We start from the raw sequence: 16,882 nt of genomic DNA, 5'->3' as shown, positions 1-16,882 counted from the left end.
CAAATGGCAACATTTCCTTTTGTATGGCTTAATAATATTCCATTGTGTGTATATACCATATTTTCTTTATACATTCATCTATCAGTGAACACTTAGGTTGCTTCTAGTACAGTCTTGACTACTGTAAATAATGCTGTAGTGAACAGTGTATATATATTTTTTAAGTTGATATTTTTATTTCCTTTGGATAAATACCCCAAAGTGGAATTTGCTGGATCATATGGTCACATGGTATCTCTATTTTTAATTACTTTGAGGAAGCTCCAGACTGTTTTCCATGGTGGCTGTACCAATTTACATTCCCACCAACAGTGCACAAGAGTTCCCTTTTCTCTATTTCCTCGTCAACCCTTGTTACTATCTTTTTGAAAATAACCAACAGGTAAGAGGTGATATTTCACTGTGGTTTTGATTTGCATTTCTCTGATGGTTAGTGATGTTGAATACCTTTTTATGTACCTGTTGGTCTATTTCATGTACCTACAGGTCTTCTTTGGGAAAAGGTCTATTGAGATCCTCTGCCCATTTTTATATTGGATTGTTTCTTGCTATTGCACTATATAGATTCTTCATGTATTTTGGATATTAACCCCTTATCAGATACATGATTTGCAAATATTTTCTCCCATTTGGTAGGTTGCTTTTTTTTGTTGATTGTTTCTATAGAAGCTTTTTAGTTTGATGTAATCCCAATTGTTCATATTTGCTTTTGTTGCTTTTGCCTTTGGTGTCAAATCCAAAAAATTGTTACCAAGACCAATGTCAAGTTTACCACCTATGTTTTCTTCTAGGAGTTTTATGGTTTCAGGTCTTAGGCTCAAGTCTTTAGTTCATTTTGAGATAATTTTTGTGTATGATGTAAAGTGCTCCAGTTTCATTCTTCTGCATGTGACTGTCCAGTTTTCCCAGCACCATTTACTGAAGAGACTGTTCTTCTCTCATTGTATATTCCCAGGTCCTTTTCATAAATTAATTGACCAAATATGCATGGGTTTACTTCCGGTCTCTCTATTCTGTTCCATTTATATATGTGTCTGTTTTATGCCAACATGTTACTGTTTTAATTACTATAGCTTTATAATATAGTTTGAAATTAGGACATATGATGCCTCAGCTTTGTTCCTCTTTCTCAAGATTGCCTTGGTTATTCAGGGTCTTTTGTGGTTCCATACACATTTTAGGGCTTTTTTTTTTGTAATGCCATTGGAATTTTGATAGACTTCACATTGAATCTGCAGATAGCTTTGGACTACCTGTATCTGTATGGACTTTTTAACAATTTTAATTCTTTCAATCCATGAGCATAGAATATCTTTCCACTTATTTGTGTTTTTAATTTCTTTTATTAGTGTTTTATGGTTTTCAGTATACAAGTCTTTTGCCTCCTCAGTTAAATTTATTCCTCATATTTTATTCTTTTTTATAGAATTGTAATTGGATTATTTTCTTGATTTCTCTGATAATTTGTTTTTAGTGTATCGAAATGCAAGGGATATTTGTATACTGAGTTTGTATCCTGCAGCTTTACTGAATATTTGATAAGTTCTAACAGTTTTTTTGTGTGTCGTCTTTAGGGGTCTTTCTATATATAACAGGGTTTTCCTGTATATAATATCATGTCATCTGCAAATAGTGTTCCTTTCCACTTGGAGGACTTACTTCTTTTGCTTGAAATAATTGCCCTGGCTAGGACTTCTAATACCATGTTAAATAAAAGTGGTGAGAGTGGGCATCCTTGTGTTATTCCTGATCTTAGAGAAAAAGCTTTCAGCTTTTCAGTGTTGGGTATGATGGTTGTGGGCTTGTCATATATGGTCTTCATTATGTTGAGGTACATTCCCTCTATACCCACTTTGTTGAGAGTTTTTACAAAAAGTGGCTGTTAAATTTTTTTAAAATGCTTTTTTCTGCATCTACTGAGATAATCATATGATTTTTATCCTTCATTTTGTTAATGTGCTATATTACATTGATTGATTTGTGGATGTTGAACCATTCTTGAATCTGTAATATATCCTACTCAATCATTGTGTATGATCCCTTTAATGTATTATTGAATTCAGTTTGCTAATGTTTTGTTGAGGATTTTTGCAACTATGTTTATCAAGATTATTGGCCTGTAATTTTCTTATGGTGCTGTTGTCTGGTTTTGGTATCAGGGTAATACTGGCCTTATAAAATTAGTTTGGAAATGTTCCATTTTACTCTGTTGTTGGAAAGACTTTGAGAATGGTTGATGTTAATTATTCTTTAAATGTTTGGTAGAACTCATCAGTGAAGCCATCTGGTCCTGAATTTTTGTTTGTTAGGAAGTTTTTGTTTGTTTGTTTGTTTATTGAATTTCCTTACTGGCAATTGATTTGTTCAGATTTTCTATTTCTTCAGGATTCAGTCTTGGCAGGTTTATGTTTCTAGGAATATCCATTGCTTCTGGGTTGTATATTTTATTGGTGTATAATTGTTCAGTGTAGTCTCTTATGATCCTTCATATTTGTGGTATCAGTTATAATGTCTCCTCTTTCATTTCTGATTCTGAGTTCTCTTTTTTTCTTGGTAAATCTAGCTAAAGTTTTGTCAATTTGTTTTGTTTATCTTTTTAAAAAACCAGCTCTTAGTTTTATTGATATTTTCTATTGTCTTAATCTCATTTATTTCTGTTCTGATCTTTGTTATTTACTTCTAATTTGGGGCTTCATTTGTTCCTTTTCTAGTGCCTTGAGGTGTAAAGTTAGGTTGTTTATTTGGAATCTTTCTTGTTTCATGATATAGGCGTTTATTGTTATAAACTTTTCTGTTATAACTGCTCTTGTTGCATCTCATAGGTTTTGGTATGTTGTGTTTCTATTTTTATTTGTGTCAAGGTATGTTTTTTAAATTTCTCAATTGATTTCTTCTTTGACCCATTGGGTGTTCAGTAACATGTTGTTTAATCTCCACATATTTGTGGATTTTCCAGTTTTCTTCTTATAATTGATTTCTAGTTTCTTAACATTGTGACTGGAGAAGATGCTTGATATAATTGTAGTTTTCTTAAATTTCTTAAATTTATTTTCTCTAAATTTAAATTTAAATTTAAATACAGGCTTATTTTGTGGTCTAGCATATGATCTGTACTGGAGAATGTTCCATGTGCACTGGAGAAGAATGTATACTCTGTTGTATTTGGATAGAATGCCCTGTATATGTCTGTTAAGTTCATCTGGTCTAACATGTCATTTAAGGCATTGGTTTATGTCTGAATGATCTAGTCATTGGTGAAAGTGGGGAATTAAAGCCCCCTACTGTATTGTGTTGCTGCCATTTCTCCCTTTAGATCTGTTAATAATTGGTTTCTTTATTTAGGTGTTCCTATGTTGTATACACAAATATTTATAAGTGTTGTATATTATTGTTAGAGTGACCCCTTTATCGTTATGTAATGACCTTTGTCTCTTATTAGTCTTTGTCTTAAAGTCTATTTTGTCTGATAAAAGTATAGCTGTGTTATTTTTCTTTTGGTTTCCTTTTGCACGGGTATCTCTTTCCATCCCTTCACTCAGAGATTCACTTTAGTGAGTGTATATAGATGGGTCTTCAGATTCCACATATGAGTGAAATCGTATGATACTTTTCTTTCTCTGCCTGACTTATTGTGCTTAGCATAATACACTCTAGTTCTATCCACGTTGTTGCAAATGGCAAGATTTTATTCTTTTTGATTTTCGAATAGTATTCCATTGTGCATGTGTGTACACACACACGTATATACACATACATACACACACACACACACACACACACACCCCACATCTTCTCTGTCCATTCATCAGTTGATGGACATTTGGGCTCTTTCCATAATTTGGCTATTTTTATATAGTGCTGCTATAAACACTGGGGTGCATGTGCCCCTTCAAATCAGCGTTTTTGTATGTTTTGGATAAATACCTACTAGTGCAATTGCTGGATCGTAGGACAGTTCTATTTTTAATTTTTTGAGGAAGCTCCATACTGTTTTCCACCAGTTCATGGCTCCACCAGTTTGCATTCCCACCAACAGTACAAAAGCGTTCCCCTTTCTCAGCATCCTCGCCAACGTCCGTTGTTTCCTGAATTGTTAATTTTAGCCATTCTGACAGGTCTGAGGTGGTAACTCATTGTGGTTTTGATTTGTATTTCTTTGATGATGAGTGATGTTGAGTATCTTTTCATGTGTCTGTTAGCCATCTGGATGTCTTCTTTGAATCAGTTATCACTTTAACATTTCTTATAAGGCTGGTCTAGTGGTGATGAAATCTTAACTTTTGCTTGTCTGGAAAACTCTGTCCTTCAATTTTGAATGACAACTTTGCCAGGTGTTCTTAATTGGCAGTTTTTTTCTTTTTAGCATAATAAATTGTAACATTCCCTTCTGGACGGCAAATTTTCTGCTGAAAAAATCTGATTGTTTTATGGGGGCTACCTTGTATGTAATGAAATATTTTTCTCTTGTTGCTTTTCAGGTTCTCTCCTTGTCTTTTACATTTGACACTTTAATTATAATGTGTCTTAGTATGGGTCTCTTTGGGTTCATCTGTTTTGGAACTCTGTAGGCTTCCTGGATCTGGATGTCTGTTTCCTTTCCTAGAGTAGGGAAGTTTTCAGCCATTATTCCTTCAAATATGTTTCTACCCACTTCATTTTTCTCCTTCTGGAACCCCTATAATGTAAATGTTGGTCTGTGTCATGTCCGTAAGTCTCTTAAGCTATCTCCACTTTGTCTCCCTCTCTTTTTTCTGCTCTGATTGGGTGAATTCCACTGTGAATACAATTCACTTATTGTATTCTTCAGCTCTGTGATTTCTATTCGACATTCATATTTTCTGTCCCTTGGTTGAAATTCTCACTTTGTTCATCCATTCTTCTCAAAAGCTCAAAAGTTTGGTGAGCATCTTTATGACCATTATTTTGAACCTTTATCAGATAAGCCACTTATCTCCATTTCATTAAGGTCTTTTCTGAGGTTTTATCTTGTTCTTTCCTTTGGAATATATTCCTTTGTTTCTTCATTTTCCTTGCATCTCATTGTTGGTTTCTGTGCATTGAACAGCCACCTCTCCCCATCTTGGAGTGTCCTCATGTAGCAGATAAAATGTTTCATTCAAGCCTGCCCTAGCTCCTGGTTGTCTCTGCATCTTTTGTGATTGTCCAAGCAGCCAACGTTAGTTTTAGTGGCTCTCAGTAGTTGAGGATGTGCCAAGACCTATCAGTTTCCCAAAGGGGAGAGTCTCAGTCAGCACTTAGGTTCAGGCTAATTGGAAGCCAGGCCTTCAGGCTGCGGCTTTTTAAAATATGCAAATATACACCTTTCAGTGGAATACTGGGAGAAGGGTATTTTTTTTTCCCTCTGAGCTGAGCCCTGGGGTGGTAGCCAGTTAAGAACTATTTTTTTCTTTGCAATGTTTCCTTATACTCATGAATACAAGCCCCTTTCACCACCAGACCCAGATGATCAAGGGGCACCCCCTGGGCAGCAGACACAAAACCCAGGGCACCAAATGCAAAATACAGGCCACCAGGCTTGTGTACAAGCTCTCTGGTAAATACTGGTGTTCTAGGGTGCAGTAGAGTAAGCCGAGTGCAGTGGAGAGAAAGTAGAGAGAGACTACCCTCTGCAGTTGCCGGGGAAGATTACAGTTGGCCCTAAGATGTGTGTTTAATTAGAAGCCTGCCCCTCAGGCCACAGCTATGAAGATAAGCTAATAGGCCTCTTTCACAAAAGACTAAGCTCCTGGGTTTGTTGGCTCTCTGCTGTGCCCTGGGGATAGTAGCTAGTTAAGAACCCTTTCTCCGTTTGTTATAGTCTTGTGGGACCCTTGTGTGTAAGCCCTACTGGTAACCAGAGCCAGGCAATCTAGAGGTGTCCCCTGGGTGGCAGCTGCAAAAATCACACACAGAAAAAGGTTACAGGTTCCTTTCTGGGAGATACTGGAATGTGGAGCTAGATAGCTAGGCAGAGGGCACAGAGATGGTGCCCAATGGCCTGTTTTTGAAGAGTAATTCAGTAGGCCCCTAGATGTATGTTAAATTAGATTCATTGCCCTCAGGCCTGTGCTTTAAGATAAGCAAATAGGCCTCTTTCATAGAAAGCCTGGGTGATTTTCAGTCAGCTGCTTCTGCACTGGGCCCTGGGGCTGGTAAGTCCCCACACAGGTTCCTTTTAACTGTTACTCAGTTTGCTATAGCCTCGTGGGTCTTATGAACGCTAGCTGTCAGAGGTAGGTGTTTCAGGGGCTGGTCTCTCAAGTGCCAGATGTGGGTGCAATCTGTGGCGTTAAAAGTTACGGTGCAAGAATCGGGGTTCAAATACTTCAGTCCTCAAGGAGACGATGGCATTTATGCATTCCCTCCTGATTGTGGGTCACTGCATGGAGGTGGCATTCCTGGAAAGATTATGTCTCAGCCTTTTCTACCCACTTTGATGTGGGTTTTTTTTCTCATTCAGCCAATGTGTAGAAGTCACTCAGCTAGTTTTGGGCATCCCCCCAGTCCCAGAGGAAGCTTTCATATATAGCTGTAGTTTTGATGTATCTGTGGGAGGAAGTGGGTTCGGGATTCTCCTACATCACCATCTTGAACTAGAACCTATCCTACTTTTATGTGGAAAGATACCTAAAATGTATTATTAAGATATTTATTCAAGTTAAAAAACCATAGTTGCAATAGGATTCTGATTTTTGTGAGGGGGGAGGATTTTATTTGTTAATTCATTGAAAAGAATCTGGAAGCCTAGTCACCCAATAATGGGGAGTGTGAGAAAGGTCAGATGGTGCTGTTATCGGTGATATTTTATTTTCTTTACACTTCTGTGTTATTTGAATTTCCAGTAAGCAAGTACTGAACACACATTACTTTCCCACTAGAAAAAATGAAACAGTGTACTTCCGTTTGGTTTTAAAGGGAGAAATTTCATAAGCCTCTGTGATGATGCCCCATTTGCTATTTTATCATTGTGAAATTCTCTTCCACTCATCTTCCTCATCCACTTCACCTACCTGTTCCTGATCTTTAAAAACTTACCTTAAATTTTACCTCCACAAGGTTTTCCCCTTCAGGCTAAATTAGATGTCTCTACTCCATTCTTATTATGTCTGCTTATTAGAATTCTTACCTTAAACGGTAAATTATGATCTTGAGGACAAGAATATCTTGACAGTTTGTATTTACCATAAGCACAGAACCTCTTATATAGACAGGATAGGGGCTCAATAAATGTTCATTGAATAAATGAAGAAATAAGTGAATGAATGGATGGTTAAATGCACACTTGTCACTAGAGATACTTGGGACCCTCTCCTCAGCATCTCTGATCCCTGTAATGATCTGACATAATACAAGTGGTGATAAGAAAGTTTCACTTCCATCACCACAGCACCTCAGGAAGCGTGTCCCCTTGCAGTCCAGTTGGAACTCAGAGTGAATTTGAAGCAATATTTATGGAGGGCAGGTAGGTTTGTATTCCTTTATAATCACAGCAGTATAGGCACCGTCATAACCCTAAATGTCATTCACAACACTTTTCTTTGTATGGCTAGTATGTTCTAAATTTTTTAAACTGGCATGTAAATTCATGAAATTTAACTTGTATGCATCTATGTATCTGTGTTTATGTAAGAATATGTGTAAATTAGGGACTACCTGCAACATCAATAGGCAAACTTACTGTTTTGGTTTTAGAGGAAGAGATTTCGTTATTTTTACAACTTTTTTTTTTTAATTTAGGGTAAACAATTTACCTTTAAAATTTTAGGTTGGCATATTTTAATATAAATATATTTCCCATATCTTTTTAATGCATTTAGAAGCTGATTGCAAGGTAAATTATTAGTGTAATAACGCAGGAATTTATTACCCAAAATACCTGAGTCGTGTGTCATTTGTGATCACAAGTTAAGTATTTAGTACCTTGTTAGAAAATTAAATCCCTTAGGGGTACCTGGGTGGCTCAATCAGTTAAACATCTGATTTCAGCTCAGGTCACGATCTCACAGCTTGTGGGTTTGAGCCCCAGGTCAGGGACAGCTCAAAGCCTGGATGGAGGCTGCTTCAGATTCTGTGTGTGTCTCTCTCTCTGCCCCACCCCTGCTTGTGCTCTGTCTGTCTGTCTCTCTCTCTCTCTCAAAAAAAAAAAAATAATAAATAAATAAACATTAAAAGAATTAAAAAAAAAATTAAATCTCTTAGATTTAAAAGATCCAAATTCTTTTTTCATAGGTCTATTAAGAACTTTGCCACTAGAGGGCTCTTAATACCATATTTTAGTTAATTTAAATGTGTAATAATGATAATATATTAAAATTATAGGTAGTGGGTAATATTGTCTTCCCAATTTATATATCTTACAAAATTTTTATAAATGCCTATTTTAAATGTTACACATTTATGAGAAATTTTGTTTTTTTAGAATGATAATCACTTTCAGAAATGTTTTAGGGATCTAAAGGGTATCTTTGAACTCTGTGAGGTTCAAGTTAAAAATGGTCTTTGTCTTTAAGATACTCTAAACAGATACAAGATTTAACATAAATAGGAGATATATATGTAAAACATTTACTAAGTGGTACCTTCCATAAGAAATTCAACATGATCATTTTTTTTAATGAGCTAGTAACAATCTTGTGGAGGAGGAGAGTAACAGTTGCCATGTATTCTCATATGTGCAACAAGAGAGATTATGGATGGGAGTTAAGAGATCAAATTTAATCCAAAAGAAAAATATTTTGAGTGAGTAGAATGAAAGTCTTCTCTGATGAGGCTACATTTGCCCTAAATCTTTTGATAGGCACGGAGGAGTTTAGAGGAGAAGAAAATTATTCTGGTTATGGGGGAAAGCATGAAGACATGAAATATCCTTAGAGATTTCTTGGTTTCATCATGGATAAATTTAAAGTCCATGAGAATAACCCATGTAAAAAATAGAGCATTAACATTCCACAGCCTTCAGCTTCCCACAAATTTACTTCGGCAACCCCTTTTCATGCTCATACTCTGGAACTGGTGCTTATGTCTTTACTCAACAAATATTTATTGAATGCCTATCTACATATGCTGGTGCTGTTCTGGCCCTCAGAGGACAGTGGTGAAAGGACCAGTGTGATTCCTGCTCTCATGATTTATATACAAGTCACGAGAAACCAGCAATAAATAATCAAAACTGGAAAACAGCAGATAGTAATAAACGTCAGGCACAGAATTAAACAGGATTATGGGAGTGACTGATGGTGATTCCCATTGGGAGGTTAGGAAAGATTGGGTCGTTAGGGAAGGCTTACATGATGAGTTATTAAAGCTGAGAAAGACTAGAAGGAATCACCTCTGTGATAAGGTAAAAATATTCTAGTTGGAGAGTACAATTACTACAAAGGCCATAAGACAGAAATGAGTACCAGGAAGAAGGCCAGTGGTCTGACGTATGGTGGCAAGGAGGAAAGTGGCATGTGATGACATCAGAGAGGAAGGCAGGGCTTTACAGACCATGAGTAAGAAGTTAAGATTTTATTGTAAATGCAATGGGAAACCATTAAAGAGTTGTCAGTGGGAGAGTGGCATGATCTGATTTTTAGTTCTGAAAGGTTATCCTGGCTACTATTGTGAGGGGCCAGAGTAGAAGCCCAGCATCTGGTTAAATAGCACTGAGGAGACATGAGAGGCAATGGTGCTTGGTTGAAGGTGGTGGTAAAAGACGTGGACAGGTGGATATGTTTGGGATATGTTTTGGAGGTAAAATAAACAATCCTGCTGAATTCTTATTTGGGGAAACTAGGCAGATGGTGGTGCAATTTACTGAGATGCACAGTAATGGGCCGAACTTGTTGAGAGTGACAGTGACACAAGAGTTTTATTTTGGGAATGGTACTTTTGGGGACACACAAATGGAAATGTCAGGTAGGCAGATGTGAACCTGGAGTTCTGAGAAAAGTCAGACACAGCTGCCATGTCTCATGCAGGTTGAGCACTGCACTTCTAGAGTTGAGGCCACAGATGGTGGCCTGAAGAGTGTCACTAGCATAGGTTTTGAAACCATTGACCTACAGATGGTATTAAAGCCACAGGAATAAACTCAGCAAACTCAGGATAATCACCCTTAGCTTCTAGACAAAATGAAACAAATGATGCTGTATTTTCAAAATTCATCATTAATTGCTGATGAAGAACCAATTCCAACAACTTATTCTAAAGCTCTAAATTTAAATCACTTTTTGATGAAAAAATTGGATTTCAGGTCAATGAACTTTCTTCTCATAGATACTATTTTGAGGGACAACAGAATTCTAGACAGTCTATCAAATTTGTATTCAGTGCTGATGTTTTGGAGATGTGTAATATCAAAATCATCTACTTCACTGACAATTGTTGATATCAGTCTCCTATGTTCTCTTCAAGTAATTTCATGATTTTTGTGGCTATTGATTGGGTTAGTTATGTTTTTACATTTAAATCTTTTATCCATCTGGAATTTATTTTAGTGTCAAGTGAAAAGAATCTAAATTTATTTTACTTCAGATCTTAGCCAACTGTCTCAAAACATGTACCATATGAACCTAGGCTTTTCCTATTGATCTGAAATGCCAAATGCTAAATTCCCAAGTGGATCATGAGATCTGTTTCTGGAATCTCTATTCTGTTTCCACTGATCTTATTCATGGTCAGACTGTTTTATATTAAACTCAAATCACATATATATTAAAAAAGATTTCCATATTACAGTATCTGCACATTTATCAAGTTGCAGTGAAAAATACTTTGCTAGTGTTCTATGAAGTTCTTCCCATATTGTAAGTCATTTCCTGTGTTTGTTAAGCCAAGGTCTCATTGAAAAGCTGATAAATTCCTATTGTTGCATGCTACAGTATTGTGGTTATCAAGGGGAAAGTTGTGTCGAGAAATCTAAATTCTTAGTTTTCCTACAAGGTTGGAAACCAATTTGGTCTAAACTCTGAAGAATACTCAACTTTTTGAAGATGTAAATTGGAAAGCCTGACTTGCTTATTGGCCTCATACCTTTGGTATTTTTAATGATCATAATCCTTCCTGTAAGAAGGAAATGCAACTGGCTTTTTAATGGCAGATAATGTCCAAAGCCACCTGGATATCTATGGACACCTCAAATTCAACATATCCACAATTGAATTCATTATGTTTCCCCCAAACCTGTCCTTCCTCCTTGTCTTTTCCTGATAATCATATCACCGTCCACCTTATTACCTAAGCCAGACACCCGGAAATCAGTCTTCACCTGTCCTTTGCCTTCTATATCAAGTCACCATCCAAGTTATGTTGATTTTACCTCTGTGTCATCTCTCATACATGCTCCTTCTGATGACTCCGATTACTTCTACCTTTAGTTAGGCTCTGATCCTCTCACTCTTCACTAAACAGTGCATTCATCAGCTGACCACCAGAATAGTCTCTCCAAATGAAAATTTCTTCATGTCACTTTCCTGCTAAGTCTTTTGTGGGCTCTCTTTTACCCATAGGAGAAATTCTTGTCTTTAGAGTGGCATCTAAACTCTACACTCTGGCCTCTGCATCTCTCCAGCTTCACATCTTACACTCACTTAGCATGTCTCACCCCAACCTCACCTGACTACTTGGGGTGCTTGAAACTTTGTTTTGCTTCATGCCTTTCTGCCTTCACTCATGCTTGGAATTCTCTCCCACCATTTTTTGGGAAGACTTAATTATCTTTCAAGATTTAGTTCAAATTTTACCACCTTTGGATAGTATTTCCTCTCTTCACCCATCCAAGGGATATTTTGCTCACAGAACTGATTGTTCTTCCCTTGTACTCTTATGTGGACCCCCTGACCTTTTACTACAACACCCACAAGGCTGTATTATAACTATTTGTTTACCTGTTTTCCTTAATAGACTGGGAGCGTCTTGAGTCAGGGACCTTGTCTTTTTTGTTGTTTATTCCTAGTATCTGACAATGCCTGTACAATTTAGGGACTCTATTAAAATTCTTTGAAGGGTGAGTTAGTAAATGAGAAGTTTCAGAGGTGCAATGGAAAGGGTTGGCAGAGAATGCCATAGTGTTGAAACTGGTCAAGAGGAAGACACAAAGCAATACACTGACAATAAGGGAAAGGATAATTTACTAAGGGGGGCTTGGCTTTGTATGATGGTTGAGGATGAGAGGCATGATGGGATTAACTAGCTTTAAGCTTCTGACTAGAATCTGGGTACAAGGTTTTTCTATTGCTCTAGAAGTACAGATGCTATTTTGGGTCAAATGAAGTTTGCTGGATATCATCCAGTTTGCAAATATTAGCACACACATACCATATGTGTATATATATATAGATAGATAGATACACACATATACATATATACATATATACATATACATATATACACATATACATATATATGTATATACATATATACATATATATACATATACATATATACATATATATACATATATATATACATATATATATATTTTTTTTACAATAACAACACTGCATTTTTCTAGTGCTTTACTGTGTACAAAATTCTTTACTTCTATTATTTTATTTGACTCTTAGAACAGTTGTTTTCCTAAGCTTCGGTTTTCTTTCTTTGTAAAATGAAGATAATACTCACCTCTCAGGGTTGTTTGCAAGGTGTGTTGTGTGTCTGGCACACAGTTAAGCACCAAATATGTTGTTAGAGCAGGAATTTGAGGCCCCAAATGGTTAAATGTCTTGCTCAAGGTTGCGAAACTAAGTTAGTGGCAGATTTAGATATACATTCTAGATTTTATGTCTTCCTATTGTAATATTCATTTTACTATGCTATAGTATCTTTTACATTACTTGGTGCACAGTGTCTTTGGTTTCCTTGAGAGGCTTACGCAAACGCAGACTTTGGAATTACTCTATCAGAGAGCTGATTGCCAAGATCAAACAACATCTAAAACTTGGCTAAAATCAAAATACAAATATAAATAATACTTCATAGCTTGCATTGCCTCCTAGTCTATTTTATAGTTGAGGGTTGTCATCAGAGAATCTGAGCAGGCTAATTCCTGCCCTCATGAGGTTCTATGGAGATGCGCTCCCATTTTAACTGATTTTTAAATTATTGTCGTTAAGTCCAGTTTTTATGCCAGAGCAAGTGTCAGTTCAGGGCCCTAGAATTAAGGTGGCAGGCCTCTGGAGTGGGAACTGGAGCAGAAAGAGAGTGAGGAGTGAATCTGGGCTGAAGCAGACACTGACACTCATACCCATCTGTCCTTGTGTTTTCCATAGAGTTTTGTCCAGGAAGAATCTGAAGCCACAAAATGTAAACTGGAGATGAAGTTATTAAGTGAGGCAGTTTTCGCAGGTATTCTAAATTATATTTTTAGAATTTAACTTTATTGGGATTTGTCTGCTTACAAGTGAAATGCAGGGTCATTATTAAAAAATTCAGATGTTGCAGAAATATGTTTGAAGTGAAAATCCTTCATAATCCCTCTTCTGAAATAACTAAGATTAACAAAAACTTCTCCTATTTGTATCTCTTCTCTCTATACCTCTCTTTTGATTTTTAATGAAACCATGAAATGTCATACAAATGCTTGAAAATTACTTTTTTATCAATAATATTTGTTATGTTATAGAACGTTCTCCATACAAAGAACATAATATCTATTCTTCTTAAGTGAATGATACTCAACACTATCCTAAGTGAGAACACATTAATAACCTTACTTTTTTAGTAGCTGTATAATTCCATCCAGTAATGGAATGTTATTTAAATCTTTATTGATAGTAAGTTTATTTCTAATTTTTCATTATTACAAACCATGTTGTGATGAATATTCACAAATACACACACAACCATAAATTGCTCAACACTTTTATATTAAATTTTATCTTGGAAAATAGCAATTGGAGCTAGTTAAAAATATCAAAATGATAGTGATATCTAATTTGCAAATATTTTAGTTTGAGATTTATGTACATCACTTCCCAGTAACTTCTAAGGAATTCATTTTTGATAGGTTTTTTTGCATATTTTTCATAATGGGCTTCTTGTCTACTTCACTTCTTCCAACACACTTTTTTTTCAGCAGCCAAATAGTTTTATATCTTTATAACTTTTCTATAACCCTGAGGAGGTAGTTTTCCTGTTAGAGATAGGATACTATAGTCAATTCGTGAATATCTGTCAATAATACTGAGGTTTTCTACATGGTGATCCCCAAATAATATATATCCTAAATGTTTAAATTTGGATACAGTATTCTTTGTTTCTTTTTATGTAAATGGATGATTAGATACATTTAAAATTTTTAAGTCTGCATTTTATTGAAGTTATACAAGGGGGAAAAACAATTGCTTAAGTGGAATTTGCTTTGCATATTGTCATTCATTATCAGTGCTTGATCTCCACGGATTAAATTCAGTGAGTCCTCAGTATGCATCCTTTTATGAGAGAGGAAAACTGTAATGATAAATAATAAGACTAACAGTTCCTAAGTTTTACTGGGTGTCTGGTACCAGTTCTACACTTTTTACATGTATTAACTCACAAATTCCCCCAATTCAATAAGTTAGACACTAATATCTCTTTGTAGAGGAAGGGGAGAGAAGACATGTTAATTAGCATATCTTGCAATAAGGTCATACAGCTAGTTAAGGGTGGAATCAGATCCACCACTTATAAGTGATCTGATTTCCCTTTCTTATCCATTGTACTACATTGAAAGATTTTGGGTGACAGGTGGGAATGGTCCTCGTGACATGTGACTTAAAATATTCCCTTGATTTTGCACTGAGAATTATGGAATTATAGAATTTCCCTGTAAAATATCTAAACAGAAGGGATTAGCCAATACGTTTTTTTTCACTTTTAAGCCTCTGTGCACCCCCCCCCCCCCGCTTTTTTTTATGAGCTGGGCTTATTTTTGTTGAAAAAAAATTAGCTTTAATATATGTACCAAAATTTTTTTTTACCATTTTATTTTCTTCTTTCAGATTTTTAGCCCCATAATGTCCAATTTTAAGACATTTATCAGTTATCAAATGTTGTGTTAAGCCACTTTTTGATATTTTACGATGAAGGTAACAGAATATGTCACCCCAAAATATGTCATTTCAGCATAAGGATATTTTGAGTTGAGAGAAACTGAAAAGATGCAGTTGCAAGAAAAGCTTCTTACCCTCACCCTATCTGCCTTAAACCAGGACATAAATTTTCAAAGGTGTCCCTTCTTCCCTCTTCCAGGAAGAACAATGGTTAATCCCCAGAGAAAACTTCAGACCCTATCAGCCTGGAAAGGGGACCAGAGGAATCTACATAACAAACCTTACTAACTAGTCCTTTCCTCTATCCTCAGAAACCTAAAACTCAGAAAACCTAAAACCTAAAGCTTTCCTTTAGCTTGTCATTTCTCCACAAATTTGTTGTTCTTGGCTGCAGATGCTCTATAAGCCAGAATTCTGAGCCACCTCTGTAGGTTACTCATTTTTCCCTGGGTATCTCCCATATATACAGGAGGTATACATATTAATAAATGAATGTTTTTTTTTCTCTTGTTAATCTGTCTTTGTTCTAGAGGTTTCAGCTGAGAACTCAGAAGAGTAGAGGGAAAATTATTTTTCCTCCTCTACAATATATTTTTAAAGTTATGTTAATAGTAACATGTTTATTATATACAAATTCTTAAAATGTTGGCATATAAAATATAAATGGAGCCCTCCTCTGTATCTTAACCATTATACATGCCTATTCCCACTTTGAAAGTTAGCTTTGTGAATAGTTTTGAATTAACCACTTTTTGAAGTTTTAGTAGCTAAATAAAAACTTCGTTTCCAGCATCAGAATTTTTTCCTTTCCCTCCTAATACCAAAATGTTATGATCTATTTAGAAACTGAATTAATCTGGTTAATTTTAGCACAGTTGTTGCTGATAGAGAATGCTAATGAAAAGCCATGTTTCTGTGAAGACAATGAGGTTGATTTATGCCAATTCACAACCCTGGGTGGAGTGTACCACTTGGATATTTTCGAACTTCCACCACAGTGTAAACCAATGAAAGGCTGGATGATTGTGGAAGTAGGTTGATTTCAAATCAAATTTATGAGTGAAATAGTTTCTCACACTTTTATCTTAAATGATCTAACAGCTAATGCACTTTAACCCTATTAAGCAAGCATAAGGGAAAAAAACTAATTTTAAACTGTCTTGAATTTATAAAATTTGAATCAGATACTAAAGGAAAGGATTCTAGAATAATGCAAATTTTAAAACTATAAATCATACGTGTTAATTGTAAACCTATAGCACTACGTTTAGATTGTGCCAATTTGGTCTTAATAATGATAGTTTATTTAAGATGCTGGCAAACTTTTTCTGTAAAGGGCCAACTGGTAAATATTTTCAGCTTTGTGTGCTTACCAGCTCTATTGCTACTCTCATTGTAAGGATAAGACAGCCATATGTAATCATTTAACTTTACAGTGGCTTCTAACATGTCCCTTGATCAGAAGCATTGGCATCATTCTGGGAATTTTCTAGAAACACAAATGCATGGGCCCCATTTTAGTCTTACTGAATCAGAAAGTCTGGAGGTGAAGCCTGGAAATCTGTTTTAGTAAAACACACTTTGAAGTTTGAGAACCACTGGTCTGGATCCTTGATGTATAAAGTGTGGTCCATGAACCAGCAGCATCAGCATCACCTAGAAACTTGTTAAAAATGCATAATTTGGTTCTTCGCCTCAGATCTACTGAGTCTGCATTTTAAGAAGACCCTCAGGTGATTCATATGCCCATTTAAGTTTAAGAAGCACAGATCCAGGTGATGCCAACGTTGCTGATGCATGTTCCACCCCTTTAGGAAGGATGCTAATGATAGCAGTTGTTAGATCATTTTTGAAGGAGTTTTTCC

General features: G+C 35.8%; 1 protein-coding gene across 7 annotated transcripts in view; it reads left to right on the top strand.

Annotated features, from left to right (window-relative positions):
* DNAI7 (dynein axonemal intermediate chain 7) overlaps nt 1-16,882 on the top strand; it is an 81,127-nt gene that overhangs the window by 48,722 nt on the left and 15,523 nt on the right. For 6 of the 7 annotated variants that reach the window (XM_053226023.1, XM_027035755.2, XM_027035754.2 and 3 more), the window contains 2 exons: nt 13,254-13,329; nt 15,888-16,048. The exons of the other annotated variant lie outside the window; for it this stretch is intronic. In XM_053226023.1, the coding sequence (XP_053081998.1) occupies nt 13,254-13,329; nt 15,888-16,048 (237 nt within the window). The remainder of the gene's footprint in view (nt 1-13,253; nt 13,330-15,887; nt 16,049-16,882) is intronic. 7 annotated transcript variants of the gene reach the window in all.

The sequence above is a fragment of the Acinonyx jubatus genome, chromosome B4 (genome assembly GCF_027475565.1).
Source record: "Acinonyx jubatus isolate Ajub_Pintada_27869175 chromosome B4, VMU_Ajub_asm_v1.0, whole genome shotgun sequence".
NCBI lineage: Eukaryota > Metazoa > Chordata > Mammalia > Carnivora > Felidae > Acinonyx > Acinonyx jubatus.
The sequence above is the reverse complement of the archived record's forward strand: the minus strand, read 5'-3'. Positions and strand labels throughout refer to the sequence as shown.